This window comes from Sphaeramia orbicularis, chromosome 24 (assembly GCF_902148855.1).
Source record: "Sphaeramia orbicularis chromosome 24, fSphaOr1.1, whole genome shotgun sequence".
In the NCBI taxonomy this organism is placed as follows: Eukaryota; Metazoa; Chordata; class Actinopteri; order Kurtiformes; family Apogonidae; genus Sphaeramia; species Sphaeramia orbicularis.
The window spans coordinates 2049641-2064999 of NC_043979.1; the positions used below are offsets into that span (position 1 = coordinate 2049641).

The following is a 15359-nucleotide window of genomic DNA, read 5'->3' on the forward strand; positions in this document are numbered from 1 at the left end:
AGGTACAGTGCAAACATCTGAGACGCTTCATTAAAGTCAGTATGACTCAACAACTCAAGCAAATTCATCCTTTCCTTTGTTTTTGTTTTTTTTTCTTCTCTCTTTTAAGCTTAAATTCTCTTGGAACTCATAAACTTACGACCGGAGCACAGTGACACATGCCAAAGCAAAGAGACACTGTTGGTTAAAGCAAGACCCCCCCCCCCCCTCCACCGCCTGCCATCCCCCCTTTTTTCCAAGCTCATCCCAAATGCATCCCATTTCTGAACTGATGCTCGTTATTTTGCCTCTTTGTAAAGTTCCTGTTGTGGATATTCGCTGTCCTTCCTGTGCTTTTGGGTTGTGCTTAATGAAAAAAACAGTGCAATCAGTGCTCTAATTCTACCTGACACTGATCTACGACTACGCTACGGTTCACACACAGAGCCTGGAAACGGCAGAATACAGCACAGCTCCGCACTTTTCAAGCTTTTTATTCTCTTTTTTTTTTTTTTTCTTTTTACTTTTCTCCCTACAGTGAAAGAAACAAAAGCCTGACTCTTCGTTTCATATTCATAAGCCTTTAAACAAGAATCACTGAGTTGAACAAAACACAAGAGACGCCCCCAGATATTCCCCAACACGGTGAGGCAGAGAATTAGTGCGAGAACAGAGGACCCTGGGAAATCAGGTCTGGTTTTTATTGGAGGAAAACAGCAAAAATGCTTGTGGTGACGGTAAATAAACACCCTGTAAATCAATGATGAAAGAGTCTTATAGGAGCTGTAGTTGAGGTTCTGTTTTTTAGCGGCTGAGCTTCTAAACTACGTCTGTGTTTCTGCTTGTATTCAAACCTTTTTTACCGTCTACAGAATTTACAACATCCTACCTTTACTTCTTTTAATTCACCTGGTTATTTCAGTTCCTGCTTTCATAATGAAGAATTTGCAGAAATCCGATGGCTGTAATTTACACTTTTTACCTCCTCTTGATGCACAAACACTATGAAATATTGGTGTTATTGCCCCCCCACCCCCCACCTACCCACCCTACCACTTTCCTTAGAAAAAGACACACATTTCTTGGCTAAACTTTGTACACTTTGCTCAGAATTTGTAACAGCGTACATCAAATATGAAAACTTTCCTTTTGTTTGGGCTGCTTTTGAGTTCTTTTTTTTGCCTGCACTGTTTTGATTTTCTTTTTTTTTTTTTTAACAACTCCAAAAGAAAAGAAAAGAACTGAACCCCCCCAGTCCCAGTCCCACTCTCTCTGTTTCTTCTTCCTTCTTCCTCAGCTCCACTCGTCTACCGACAGGCTTCCTCCTTCAGTTCCTTGTTCTTCCTCACTTCTTCTGCGTGTTTGTCCTGTCAGAAAAACACACACATCACTATGGGTGTTAGAAAATATCGGTTCTGCGATATATCACAATATTTCATTTCACAATACTGTATCGATATTAAAAAGTACTGTACACTGTAAAAAAAAAACGAAAAAAAAAAAAAAACAGTAAAAAAACCCCAGTATTATTCTGGCAGCAGGGGTGCTGAAAAAACACTGTTAAATAACGGAAAATATCCGTCTCATAAAAATACAGTAATTTTCTACAATTAAAATACAGTTTTTTGCCCTAACTTTACATGACATTTTGCTTTTTGATTTACTTTTTAATGTTTAATAAAGAATATTTTCATGTATTAAAACAATCAAATTACCTATAAATAAATAATTTTCAGTGACTCCCCCTTGAACTGCCACCTTATCGTGGTGGGGGAGTTTGTGTGCCCGAATGATCCCAGGAGCTCTGTTGTTGGGGGCTCTATGGCCCTGGTAGGGTCTCCCAAGGCAAACAGGTCCTGGGTGACGGGCCAGACTAACAGCAGTTCAGAAGCCCCTATGAAAAGGATCCAACAGAAGAACGTGACGTCGCCCGGTATGGCGCAGCCGGGGCCCCACCCTGGAGCCAGGCCTGGGGTTGGGGCTCGAATGCGAGTGCCTGGTGGTTGGGCTCATGCCCACGGGGTCCAGCCGGGCCCGCCCTCTGGTGGACCCACCACCCACCGAGGGAATCATAGGGGCCGGGTGCACTGTGGATTGGGTGGCAGTCGATGGCAGGGAGCCTGACAACCCGATCCCCGGACGCAGAGTCTAGCTCTTGGGACATGGAATGTCAGTTCGCTGGGAGGGAAGGAGCCGGAGCTTGTGAGGGAGGTTGAGAGATACCGTCTAGATATAGTCGGGCTCACCTCCACACACAGCTTGGGCTCTGGAACCCAACCCCTCGAAAGGGGCTGGACTCTCCACTTCTCTGGCGTTGCCCGCTGTGAGAGGCGGCGGGCTGGTGTGGACGTGGTCATAGCCCCTCAGCTCAGCCACCATGTGTTGGAGTTTACCCCGATGAACGAGAGGGTCGCGTCCCTACGCCTTCGGGTCAGGGACAGGTGCCTCACTGTTGTCTCGGCCTACGGGCCAAACAGCAGTGCAGAGTACCCGGCCTTCTTGGAGTCCCTGGGAGGGGTGCTGGATGGTGCTCCGACTGGGGACTCCATTGTTCTCCTGGGTGACTTCAATGCCCATGTGGGCAACGACAGTGAGACCTGGAGGGGGGGGATGGGGAGGAACGGCCTCCCTGATCTGAACCCGAGTGGTGTTCTGTTATTGGACTTCTGTGCGAGTCACAGTTTGTCCATAACAAACACCATGTTCCAGCACAGGGATGTCCATAAGTGCACTTGGCACCAGGACACCCTAGGCTGGAGGTCGATGATCGACTTCATTGTCGTATCATCAGACCTCCGACCGCGTGTTTTGGACACTCGGGTGAAGAGAGGGGCAGAGCTGTCAACCGATCACCACCTGGTGGTGAGTTGGATCCGCTGGCAAAGGAGGAAACCGGACAGACTCGGCAGGCCCAAACGTGTTGTGAGGGTCTGTTGGGAACGTCTGGCAGAACCCGATGTCAGCGCGGTCTTTAACTCTCACCTCCGGGAGAGCTTCTCCCAGATCCCGGGGGAGGCTGGGGACATTGAGTCCGAGTGGACCATGTTCTCCACCTCCATTGTCGAAGCGGCTGCTCGGAGCTGTGGTCGCAAGGTCTCTGGTGCCTGTTGTGGCAGCAATCCCTGAACCCGGTGGTGGACCCCGGAAGTAAGGGATGCTGTCAAGCTGAAGAAGGAGTCTTATCGAGCCTTGTTGGCCCGTGGGACTCCCAAAGCAGCTGATGGGTACCGGAAGGCCAGGCGTGCGGCAGCCCGAGCAGTTGTGGAGGCAAAAACTCGGGTCTGAGTGGAGTTTGGGGAGGCCATGGAGGAGGACTATCGGTCGGCCTCGAGGAAATTCTGGCAAACCATCCGGCGCCTCAGGAGGGGAAAGCAGTTCCCCACCAACACTGTTTACAGTGGAAGTGGGGAGCTGCTGACCTTGAGTGGGGATGTTGTTGGACGGTGGAAGGAATACTTTGAGGACCTCCTTAGTCCCGCTGCCACATCTTCCATGGAGGAAGCAGAGGCTGAGGTCTCAGAGGTGGACTCATCCATCACCCAAGCTGAAGTCACCAAGGTGGTTGGCAAGCTCCTCTGTGGCAGGGCACTGGGGGTGGATGAGATTCACCCTGAGTACCTTAAGTCTCTGGATGTGCAGGACTGTCTTAGCTGACACGTCTCTGTAACATCTCGTGGCAGTCGGGGACAGTCCCTCTGGATTGGCAGACCGGGGTGGTGGTCCCCCTTTTTAAGAAGGGGAACTGGAGGATGTGCTCCAACTACAGGGGGATCACACTCCTCAGCCTCCCGGGGAAAGTCTATTCCAGGTACTGGAGAGGAGGATCCAACCGATAGTCAAACCTTGGATCCAGGAGGAACAATGTGGTTTTTGTCCCGGTCGTGGAACACTGGACCAGCTCTATACCCTCCATCAGGTGCTCGAGGGTTCATTGGAGTTTGCCCAACCAGTCCACATATGTTTTGTGGATCTGGAGAAGGCGTTCGACCGTGTCCCTTGTGGTATCCTGTGGGGGGTGCTTCGGGAGTATGGGGTCCGGGGCCCTTTGCTAAGGGCAGTCCGGTCCTTGTATGACCGAAGCAGGAGCCTGGTTCGCATTGCCGGCAGTAAGTCAGACCTGTTCCAGGCGCACATTGGACTCCGGCAGGGCTGCCCTTTGTCACCGGTTCTGTTCATAATTTTTATGGACAGAATTTCTAGGCTCAGGGGCCGGTTTGGGGACCACAGGATTTCATCTCTGCTTTTTGCAGATGACGTTATCCTGTTGGCCTCATCGAACCTCAACCTTCAGCTTGCCCTGGGGCGGTTTGCAGCCGAGTGTGAAGCGAGCGGGATGAGGATCAGCACCTCCAAATCTGAGGCCATGGTTCTTGACCGGAAAAAGGTGGTCTGCCCTCTCCGGGTCGGTGGGGAGTCTTTGCCCCAAGTGGAGGAGTTCAAGTATCTGAGGTCTTGTTCACGAGTGAGGGAAGGATGGAGTGTGAGATTGACAGACGGATCGGTGCAGCGTCTGCAGTGATGCGGTCACTGTATCGGTCTGTTGTGGTGAAGAAGGAGCTGAGCCGAGAGGAGAAGCTCTGGATTTACCGGTCAATCTACGTTCCTACCCTCACCTATGGTCATGAGCTTTGGGTCAGGACCGAAAGGACAAGATCCCGGATACAAGCGGTCGAAATGAGTTTCCTCCGCAGGGTGGCTGGGTGCACCCTTAGGGATAGGGGGAGGAGCTCAGTCACCAGGGAGGAGCTCGGAGTAGCGCCGCTGCTCTTCCGCGTCGAGAGGGGCCAGCTGAGGTGGCTCGGGCATCTGTTTCGGATGCCTCCTGGACGCCTCCCTGGGGAGGTGTTCCGGGCATGTCCCACCGGGAGGAGGCCTCGGGGAAGACCCAGGACACGTTGGAGAGACTATGTCTCTCGGCTGGCCTGGGAACGCCTCGGGGTCCCCCCGGAAGAGCTGGAGGAGGAGTCTGAGGAGAGGGAAGTCTGGGCATCCCTGCTTAGACTGTTACCCCTGCGACCCGGCCCCGGATAAGCGGAAGATAATGGATGGATGGATTTTCAGTGAGACTCAGTTGTCCAATCCACTGATAAAAAACTGTATTTGGACAGTTTATCAGTGCTTATACATGTTATACATTCACAAAAATACATTTATTCAACATTTTTGTTGTGAAACCTCCTGTAATTATACAAGATATTTGTCAATTAACAAACAAGTCTGGTTCAACTGACAGAACAAATACTTCTTTTATGGTTAATTGTCAGTAATTTTATCTCATTTTAATATTTTTTTTACAGGATTAAACTTTAAATTAACAGTTTAATCTCACAAATAGAAAAGAAATATATGTGAAATTACAATACTTCTGCAAATATATTTTATCTGTATTTTTCCTGTGAAAAAAGTAAAAAATTTCTTTTAAAATTTTTTTTACAATTTTTGGTTATTCACAGTTGCAGTTTTTTCGTGTTCTTTTACATTTGACATGTAAAATCACAGTCTATTTTTGCCATTTCATTGATATTTTCCTGTATCTTAAAAATACAGGAAAAATCTGTAAAATAAACAGTGAAAATTCTGTTAAATTACAGGTAAGTTACAGATTTTTTTTTTTTTTACAGTGTATCAATATTTTTTGGTATTTATTCAAATGGAGATATCGCGAAGGTTCATTTTTGTGTTTTGGTTTTGTTTCTTGTTTATCTCTTATTTATTATTATTTAACACTGTTTTATTAAATAAGGGTTATCTGAAGCATCCTAAAAGCACTTTTTACTGTCTGAGAGGCAGATGTTAGTTCCTTTGTTTGGATCGCACAAAAAAATGTTATGATGCTAGTTCTGAACTTCCCATTGAAGCCTTTATGCTAACCCATGATGATTGCTAAGCTAATCTCTGTGTTTTTCCACACTTCTCACTGAATTCTTCCTTAAAAATAATTTTATGGCAAATAACTGTCAGAAATTGTCAAATTGACCCTTTCCACAACTCCCTTTTTCACCTGAGACCTGGTGGAAACAATGGACGACAAAAACTATTTGAATCTATGTAACGGGGTTCCTCAGGATGAAAAGGAAAATAATGGCGTTGTTAAAAAATGATTTTAAATGATTTATTGTGCTTGTCTTCCCAGGGTGCAAAAATCAGTGCTCAGTAGTGATGTTACAGATGTGCCGAGGCTTCGAAGTGTGTGTCGACTAATGGAGGGGGTGTTTCTGTGAAGCGCATATTGAGGCTTGCTTCATTTAGGGGAGGAGCCAAAAATGATGACGTCCGAAGCCTGGCTGCCCGGCTGTACCATGTGACTGCTTCAGGAAGTGGTTCAGAGGTGGTTCTGTGTGATTCAGGTTTGACAGCAGGATAAACCCCCCAGGCTTCAGTTCAAAATGTGGGTTTTTGATTTAGAGTTAGGGTCAGTGCAGAGTTTGAACAGTTTGGATAGTTTGGATACCAGAGTTTGGACAGCATTTCTATAGTTTGGAGATAGTTTGAAGAGTTTAGAGAGAGAGATCATTTGGAGATTTAGGAGAAAGAGAAGAGAAGGATGAGTAAGAGGATGGAACCAGTGAAGAAGAGGAGGATTCCCCCTGTGTGGGAACATTTGGATTTGATAACTCCTAATAAGATCAACTAAATCTAACATTATTTCAGACACATAAGGTTTGGTTACCTGGAGTACTGGGAGAGACAAAAAAATGACTGTACCCCAATTTATATAATGTTGTTCTTGTGATTTGTGCATCTTCTGTACCATGTGAAAGGGTGTTTTCAAAGGCCGGAGAGGTTGTGTCAAAAAAAAGAAAGAAAGAAAGAAAGACAGAAAGAAAGAAAGAAAGACAGAAAGAAAGAAAGAAAGAAAGAAAGAAAGAAAGAAATCACTTCAAACCAAAAACTGTTGAGAAACTGTTATTTCTGAATAAAAATGAATCAAATCTCCCCTGTCCTGTACATCGTTCTCCAAATTACACAAGTATGTTCAGTGTCCTCTTCCTAGTTCCACATGTACTTTCACTGTCTTCTGCCTGCTTAAGTCACTGCCATTTTCCTAAAGTGGCAAAAAAAAAAAAAAACATTATACAACCTCTCACATATGATACTACCATTTGGGGAAATTTACACACACAGAACACATTCAAAAATCTTTTATTATACACATATGTGATAATTTATGTAGAGAAATTATTTGGTCGTACATTTTTTATTCATAGTCATTCCACAGAGCCAGAACAGACGCAAAAATTCAACGCATCCCACATTCTATGGTTCAGACACAGCTGCCTGTGATTCTACACCTGGCCAGTAGGTGGTTTCATGTGCACATGAAGCTTCGACAAATGAACTCTTTCTCGAACCAGTTGGCTCAAGTGGTTCGATGTCTCATGAGGCTTCATCTCACCATCACTAGTGCTCAGTAACAAAGTATGAAAAAGAACATTTACAACAGCAGGCAAAGATAATTCTTCAGTTCTGCAGCCAGCTCTGTTCCCTTCAGTGTAACCAGCTCTGTTCCCTTCAGTGTAACCAGCTCTGTTCCCTTCAGTGTAACCAGCTCTGTTCCCTTCAGTGTAACCAGCTCCGTTGCCTTCAGTGTAACCAGCTCTGTTCCCTTCAGTGTAACCAGCTCCGTTCCCTTCAGTGTAACCAGCTCCGTTCCCTTCAGTGTAACCAGCTCTGTTCCCTTCAGTGTAACCAGCTCCGTTCCCTTCAGTGTAACCAGCTCCGTTCCCTTCAGTGTAACCAGCTCCGTTCCCTTCAGTGTAACCAGCTCCGTTCCCTTCAGTGTAACCAGCTCCGTTCCCTTCAGTGTAACCAGCTCCGTTCCCTTCAGTGTAACCAGCTCCGTTCCCTTCAGTGTAACCAGCTCCGTTCCCTTCAGTGTAACCAGCTCTGTTCCCTTCAGTGTAACCAGCTCTGTTCCCTTCAGTGTAACCAGCTCTGTTCCCTTCAGTGTAACCAGCTCCGTTCCCTTCAGTGTAACCAGCTCTGTTCCCTTCAGTGTAACCAGCTCCGTTCCCTTCAGTGTAACCAGCTCCGTTCCCTTCAGTGTAACCAGCTCTGTTCCCTTCAGTGTAACCAGCTCTGTTCCCTTCAGTGTAACCAGCTCCGTTCCCTTCAGTGTAACCAGCTCCGTTCCCTTCAGTGTAACCAGCTCCGTTCCCTTCAGTGTAACCAGCTCTGTTCCCTTCAGTGTAACCAGCTCCGTTCCCTTCAGCTCTGCATCCACTGACTCATGATGGACAAAGGTCCTGTTTTAAAGACTGAGGCTCCTCCCCCCAGGTAATTAACAAACTGAACTGGTCCTATCTCCAACACCATACAGTATTTCATCTACACATGATTATAATAAATCCTCTCAAAATACAATATATGTAATACTTTTGATATTGGGTCTCTATAATGGGCAGGAAAAATAGTAAAATTAATCCAGTGCGAAACTGGCCCTTTGTGGTGACGTCACCATGACGTCAGAGGACTGCGTCCCGCGCACGACGCATCATAACCCGGAAGTCAGAGTGGCGCTCTGTTTGACAGTGGGGACATGTGAGTGTGGATGTTTACTGGATGGAAGTGTGAGAGACGACAAACTATGGAAAGAACAATGGATTAACAGCTGTCAAGTGTGCACCCAAGACCACTGCGATGACGGTCCGACGGTAAATAAGAGGAAAACGGAGCGAACGGACGGGAGACGAAGTAAATGGCCAGTCAAGTGTGTGTTTGTGTGCTTAGATTTACTGCGGGAGTTTTCCCACGGTAACTGACGGGGCTCCTCCGTCACAGTCTACAACGGAAGAAAAAACATCTGATCTTGAACAAATCAGGCATGATCATTTCAAATTTGAAATCAAGATTTCTCCACCATATCTGTAGTTTGAGTTATGTTTGACTTTACTAAATGTTGAACCTCCGTTAAACAGCTAGAGCTAATGCTAACACCCGCCGTTTAGCATTAGCTTAGCCGCTGCACACACACTAACAAAAAACCCCCCAAAACTATTCAGATAGAGCATGTTCATTTTCTTTAGAAATTCTTTTAAGCAACTTTTTTTCCTTACAACTCCTTTCCCACCTAAAACCTCTATGCTAAGTCTCAATGACTGCTAAGCTAATCTCTGTGTGTTTTTTCCCACACTTCACACTGAATTCTCACTTAAAAATAATTTTATGGCAAATATTAGTTATACAATGTCAAACTGTTCACTTGATAGTACATTAAAAAACTAAGTTTGACCACATTACGGCAGATAATGTGACTTTATGCCCTGAAAGCAACTGTGGAATAGAATACTGTTCATTTTCATTAGCCTTTATGCTCGTTGTAGAAAAACATTTCATGTCTGTGATGACATTCTTTATTCCTTGTTTTATAGGTCCACAGTGATTTAAAAAAATAATAATTTAATCACAGGAATGGAATATATTATTCATAATTAAATTCGCAGTACTGTATAATCACCTGTAAATCAGAGTATTACCAATAACCCTAGGAGCACCTGTTCATACCTATAGTCAGTGTCCTTACATGGAGTTTTGTAGTCATGTTTTTTTTACATCAGTTCAGAACAGTCTAGTTATGCTGGTTCTATCATGGACTGTACATGTTTTTTATTTAATACATTTTTAGTGGCTACAATGGGTTCTCTTAAGCCACAGCTGATGTTCAGTTGGCTGTAATCTGCACCCTCACCACTAGATGCCACCAGAGCTGGACAATAAATGGATAAAAAAAAAACCTCAATTTATCAGTGTTATGGAAAAATCTGGCTTTTTGTTGATTGTTTTCTGGCTGCATGAGCAGAAGACAAGGCTTGATTCTAAAATAGCCTGTCAGTACAAATATAAGCAATATTATGGATTATAATAATTAAACTGATTACATGTAAAATATTTGTTTAAAAAGGAAGCTCTGTAGAGGAATATTCTCGATTTTGCAATTTAGGCTTTTATCACAACTTTCAGAGATCAACACCTTAATTCATCTAATACATTTGATAATTTTATATATTGTCCAACCCTAGATGTCAGTAAATATCTACCCCTTTAAGATGCTGCATTCTGATTGCGATGGTTGTAAAATCTGAAGTGTTAATTTTTTTTTTTTTTAGTTTTTGTTTCTTTTTAATTGCCAGACTAGCATGAGAACAACAGACTTTCAAATGCACATGAGTTTGAGTACAGGGGTCTATTATGACTAGGGATGTTACGATTACCAGTATAATGATAAACCGCGGTAAAATTCCCGATGGTTAGTATTACCATTTAAATTGTAATTATCATGACAACCATGTTTGATTACCACATTTTGAAAGAGAGAGAGAGAGACACTATCTATCTATCTATCTATCTATCTATCTATCTATCTATCTATCTATCTATCTATCTATCTATCTATGTAAAAGTAACTAAAACAACTCAAACTTGATATGGAAAATGGTCAACAATGGCCATGAGGTTCCATCTTTAATGCACATTTGTATATTTGATGTTTACATGTTTACATTTTTTCAAAATACAACTTGCTTATATTATTTCAGTGTGTGTATTAGTACTTTTTGAACATTTTGAACACATTTCAACAATACCGCATTAATAATGATAACCGTGATAATTTTGGTCACAATAACCGTGATATGAAATTTTCGTAGTGTTACATCCCTACTTAGAACCCATTCTCATGCTCTAGTTTTCTAGGTTTTATATTGTAGCGAGCCACACTGACTGCATTGTTGGACAGTTTGTGCCGAGTCATGTGACTCGTGTGGTTTGTAGTGTTTCTGAGTCATGTGATGGTGTGCTACTTTGAATGTTGAAAATTTTGCATTAAAAGCTAGTTCCTGTTATGTGTTATGTAGTCATGTGACTCATGTTGTACCTATGGGGGGAGAGTAGCTGAGTTGATTGGGTGGAGGGAATGTTTTAGTTTGACACCATGACTGAACGTGCTGTTGCAATAGAGAATGTGCTGTATTACACATGAGTAGAGATGTAACGAGTACCGGTATAACGATAAACCACAGTAAAATTGCAGATGGTTAGTATTACCATTTAAAATCTAATTATCATGATAACTGTGTTTGATTACTGCACTTTTCCGGAGAAAACGCTTATGTAAAGATATCCTTTTATGTCAAATATGTATGTTGTATAGGTGTAATTTATTACAATTTTAATTTTCTATACCTAATATTTGGAACCAATATTCACTTTTAAAGTCTCTGAAAAGGTTCATTAAACATCTTTGTGTTATTTATGCAATAAATTATACACTTTTTTCAAATTGGATTTTATATTTTTTTCTGTGTTTTTTGTCCTTTTGTCTTGACAGTAGGTTAAAGTGAAAAAATAATAGACAGATGATGTAGATAAAGTTGTGCTGAAAAAAAAGATTCCAAACATGGGTAGAGTAAACATTTGTTTATATAGTATATAAAGGCAAAATCAAAAGTATTGAAAAATGGACAAATTAGGATCAGAAGGTACATTGTACCTATTATTTTATTTGTTTTGCTGTTTTTTTAAAAATACAACTTGGTTAAAGTATTTCAATGTGTGTATTAGTACTTTTTGAACATTTTGAGCACATTTAAACAATACCATGATAATAATGATAACTGTGAGAATTTTGCTCACAATAACCGTGATATGAAATTTTCATATGGTTACACCCCCACACACGAGTTGTTCATGAAAGTTAATAAAACTGCCTTCCTGTAGTCATGCTGTGTATTGGGGCCTGAGAAGTGCAACCCAAGTTTTTTCTCCTGTGATTTAATTCTGCTGAAACGTCACAATGTACAAACTGCAGATAAGTGGTGTTTCCAGAGCTGCTGCGTGTCCTGTCTGTGTATGTACGTGGACTGTACCTTCTCCTGCAGCCTCTCCAACATGGCTGCCAGCAGGGCCTCCCTGTTCTCCTTGTTGGCCTCCATCTTCTGTTCCAGCTTCTCCTTGGCGTTCTTGATGAAGTTGTTGTTCTCCTCAAAGGCTTTCTGGATCACCTCACGCTCGTGCTCCCTCTTCTCAGCCAGGTGCTTCAGAAGCTCCGCCTCCTGACACTAGAGGGTCATAAAGAGTGTCAAGACAAACACTGGTTTACAAAAGGCGAAAAAAGTAAAAAAAGAAAAGTGGGTCGGAAAGGTTAGAATGAGGTTCAGACTGAAGGTGAATGTGACCCAGATCAGATTTATTTAGCCATATGTGACCTGTATCTGATCTGTTAAAGACAGTCTGAACAGCACTAATCTGACCCAGACCACTTTCATATGTGGTCCTAAATCTAACCCAAACCACTTTCATATGCGGTCCTAAATCTGACCCGGACCACTTTGATATGTGGTCTTAAATCTGACCCGGACCGCTTTCACATGTGGTCCTAAATCTGACCCGGACCACTTTCATATGTGGTCCTAAATCTGACCCAGACCACTTTCACATGTGGTCTTAAATCTGACCCGGACCACTTTCGTATGTGGTCCTAAATCTGACCCGGACCACTTTCGTATGTGGTCCTAAATCTAATACAGATTTGATATTTTACAATGTGACTTCAGTCTGAACGGCCAGGTCACATTTATCCGACCTTTACGTCATTGAAATGCGACAAATGTCATAATTCTCCATCCAGGGAGGAGGAGTGGAAGAAAAACCATGTTTCCTTTTGTAAACACAGTGTGTGTCTGCGTGGTCTCGTATTCCATCAGGACCTCTTTAGGGCATGTGGGTCACTTCAGGACCTCTTCAGTGCATGTGGGTCACTTCAGGACCTCTTTAGTGCATGTGGGTCACTTCAGGGTCACATTCAGTTCAGACTCAAAACTGATAGAAGTCACATTTAATGTGGAATATGAACCAACACACAAACAAATCAGATTTCCCCAAAAAATCCAAATTGTACATTAAGACCTGCTGTGAACGTAGTCTTTGTGGGGTTTAAGAATAGAACATTAAACTCAAATGCTGCCATACACTTTGATAAAGGTCCCAATAAATGTGCAATAATCACTTGATTCAGGTTTTTTTTTTTCTTTTTGGGCAGAAAAATTAAATAACAGTGTTAAGTAACTTTTTTCAGTTGTGTTTTGACCACATTAGAAAATGTTCATGAAATTCGAAAAACAGTTTTTAAGGACAGTATGGAGTTTTTACATCATTGGTTTTGTTTTGACATTGTTAATATTAATGTCACATGAGTAGTTGTAAATTAAATACATTTGATGAGACCAAATTATTCCTCAGTTTCATCCATGGAAAAAAATTCCAAAAGGACAGGACCACACAGCGTAGACACTTAGGATGGAAAACAGATACTGAATGCTTTGGTACTGTATCCATAGCAACGGCTTGGTCATCATCCATTAAGCCTACTTGTAGAAACACACTAGATGTTGTTTTTCTTATGATATTGAACAAAATTTGGCTTCAAATGTTCTTGATAAGTTCCTTCAGGTTTCACCTCTGCACAGACGTCCTTCTGTTTAAGTGCAGTGGAAATGTAAGGGTGTTGGACGTGCTCTGGGGTCATGTGATCATGTGACCTGTGGATAAGTTCTGAGTTACTGCTTGAATACAGACGTCAGTGTTTGGATGAGCGCCAATACATGGTGTAGCTTGGTTTTTTTTTTAGATTGAGGAAAAATGTCAGAAAATGGGCTTAAGAGACCTGAAATATAGGCCAGGCCAGATTTATAACTGTGTAGGGCCGTTAAATATGGTGTTTTCGGTAGATTTATGGTTTTGTTTACGTGTGTTTGTATAATTTACAACAGTCGTGACCATCGGAAACAGGAGCAAATAACAGGCTGTTCAACCCTGTTTTGTGGAACTGAGTCTACACTGATTTGTGTCCAACCCCAACCAATCAAAAAAAGAGAAAAGGGTACTTATTAAACAAGTAGTGATTGATAGGCGGAGTCCTCCCCCTGAGCCCCCCCCCCCGCCCCCCAGCCCTCTTTACTTGATGAATATGAACCATTGTGTCCGTCCTTTCATGATTGCCCTTGTGCTTTCATCTCCCTCTTTTCATCTTCCTCCTTTCCTCCTTTCCTATCCAACCCCCACCTCGTCCACGTCCACCCTTTTTTCTTTTCAACAGATAAATAATCCTTTCCACAAAAGACTCTTGTCAGACGTCTGACAACGCCTCAAACAGTTCCAAACAGCCGGGGTGAAGGTTTCTTTTTTCAGTGGACGTTCCTTCCCCCTCACCTTTCGCCTTTCCTCGGCAGCTTCCAGTTTCTTCTGGATCTCCTCCAGGGATGGGTCGCGGCGCTGCGGCATGGAGGTGTTGAGTTCTGGCACGCCGTCAAAGGACGGGGGCTTGAGGATGACCTCGAAGGCTTGGCCCGACGCCCGTTTGTTCAGCTCGATGACCTCCACATCTTTAATGACGCACCAGCCCAGGTCCACGGCATCTGTGTGGGACCAGCACCACGCTCACATGAGTCACACACTAACGATATTTAACTGAACATTCACCCCCCCCACCCCCATCCTCTAGTTCACAGGTGTCAAACATAAGGCCCGGGGGCCAAATCTGGCCCGCCAAAGGGTCCAATCCGGCCCATAGGATGAATTACACTGAAAATATTAACAATCAATGGTGTAAAAATCATTTTAATTCAGGTTTGACATACAGTACAATTACATCTCAATTGGGTTAGACCAGTAAAATATTATCATAATAACCTATTAATAATGAAAAGTGCAGATTTTATCTTTGTTTTAGTGTTTTAAAAAAAAGTAAAATTACATGAACATGTTTATATTGACAAACTATCTTACAAAAAATGTGAATAATTTTAAGTCTTAAGAGAAGTACTTGCAATTTTACCAATATTCTACATGTTACTAAATGTTTTGTGTATTTGTAGTTGTGATGTAAGTTGTAATGTACATGTGTAAATGATAAACTGAGGCAGAATATTGTTAAAATTGCACTTGTTTTTCTTAAGACATTCCAGGTTGTTCATGTTATTCAGATTTTTAAGGAAACGCTGTAGATGTAAACATTATCATAATGTAATTTTACATTTTTCACTGTTGTTATTTCACTGGTCCGGCCCACTGGAGATCACATTGGGCTGAATGTGGAACTGAACTAAAATGAGTTTGACAGCCCTGCTCTAGTTGGTTTTAATTATAGGGCTGTGTATTGGCAAGAATCTGGAGATACAATACAAATCACAATACTAGGATCACGATACGATATATCAAGATATATCATGAAAATATTTACATTTACAAACTATCTGAACAACAGATAATTATCTCATATATCAGAAAATATCAGTCAAATTAAAAAATTTTCAGAAAATAGTATCTCGTTAATTCAGAAAAACAGCCAGATTTTTTCTTTAACTTATTTTTTCTCCTAATTACAA

At 42.6% G+C, this 15359-nt stretch overlaps 1 protein-coding gene across 2 annotated transcripts in view; it reads right to left on the minus strand.

The window, feature by feature from the left end:
* Nucleotides 1-236: 236 nt before the first annotated feature.
* The window catches only part of LOC115414774 (stathmin-like 4), a 31142-nt gene continuing 16019 nt past the window's right edge, over nt 237-15359 (minus strand). For both annotated transcript variants that reach the window (XM_030128071.1, XM_030128070.1), the window contains exons 4-6: nt 14185-14390; nt 11844-12035; nt 237-1346 (exon numbers count right to left, since the gene is read on the minus strand). In XM_030128071.1, the coding sequence (XP_029983931.1) occupies nt 1287-1346; nt 11844-12035; nt 14185-14390 (458 nt within the window). In that variant the 3' untranslated portion in view covers nt 237-1286. The remainder of the gene's footprint in view (nt 1347-11843; nt 12036-14184; nt 14391-15359) is intronic.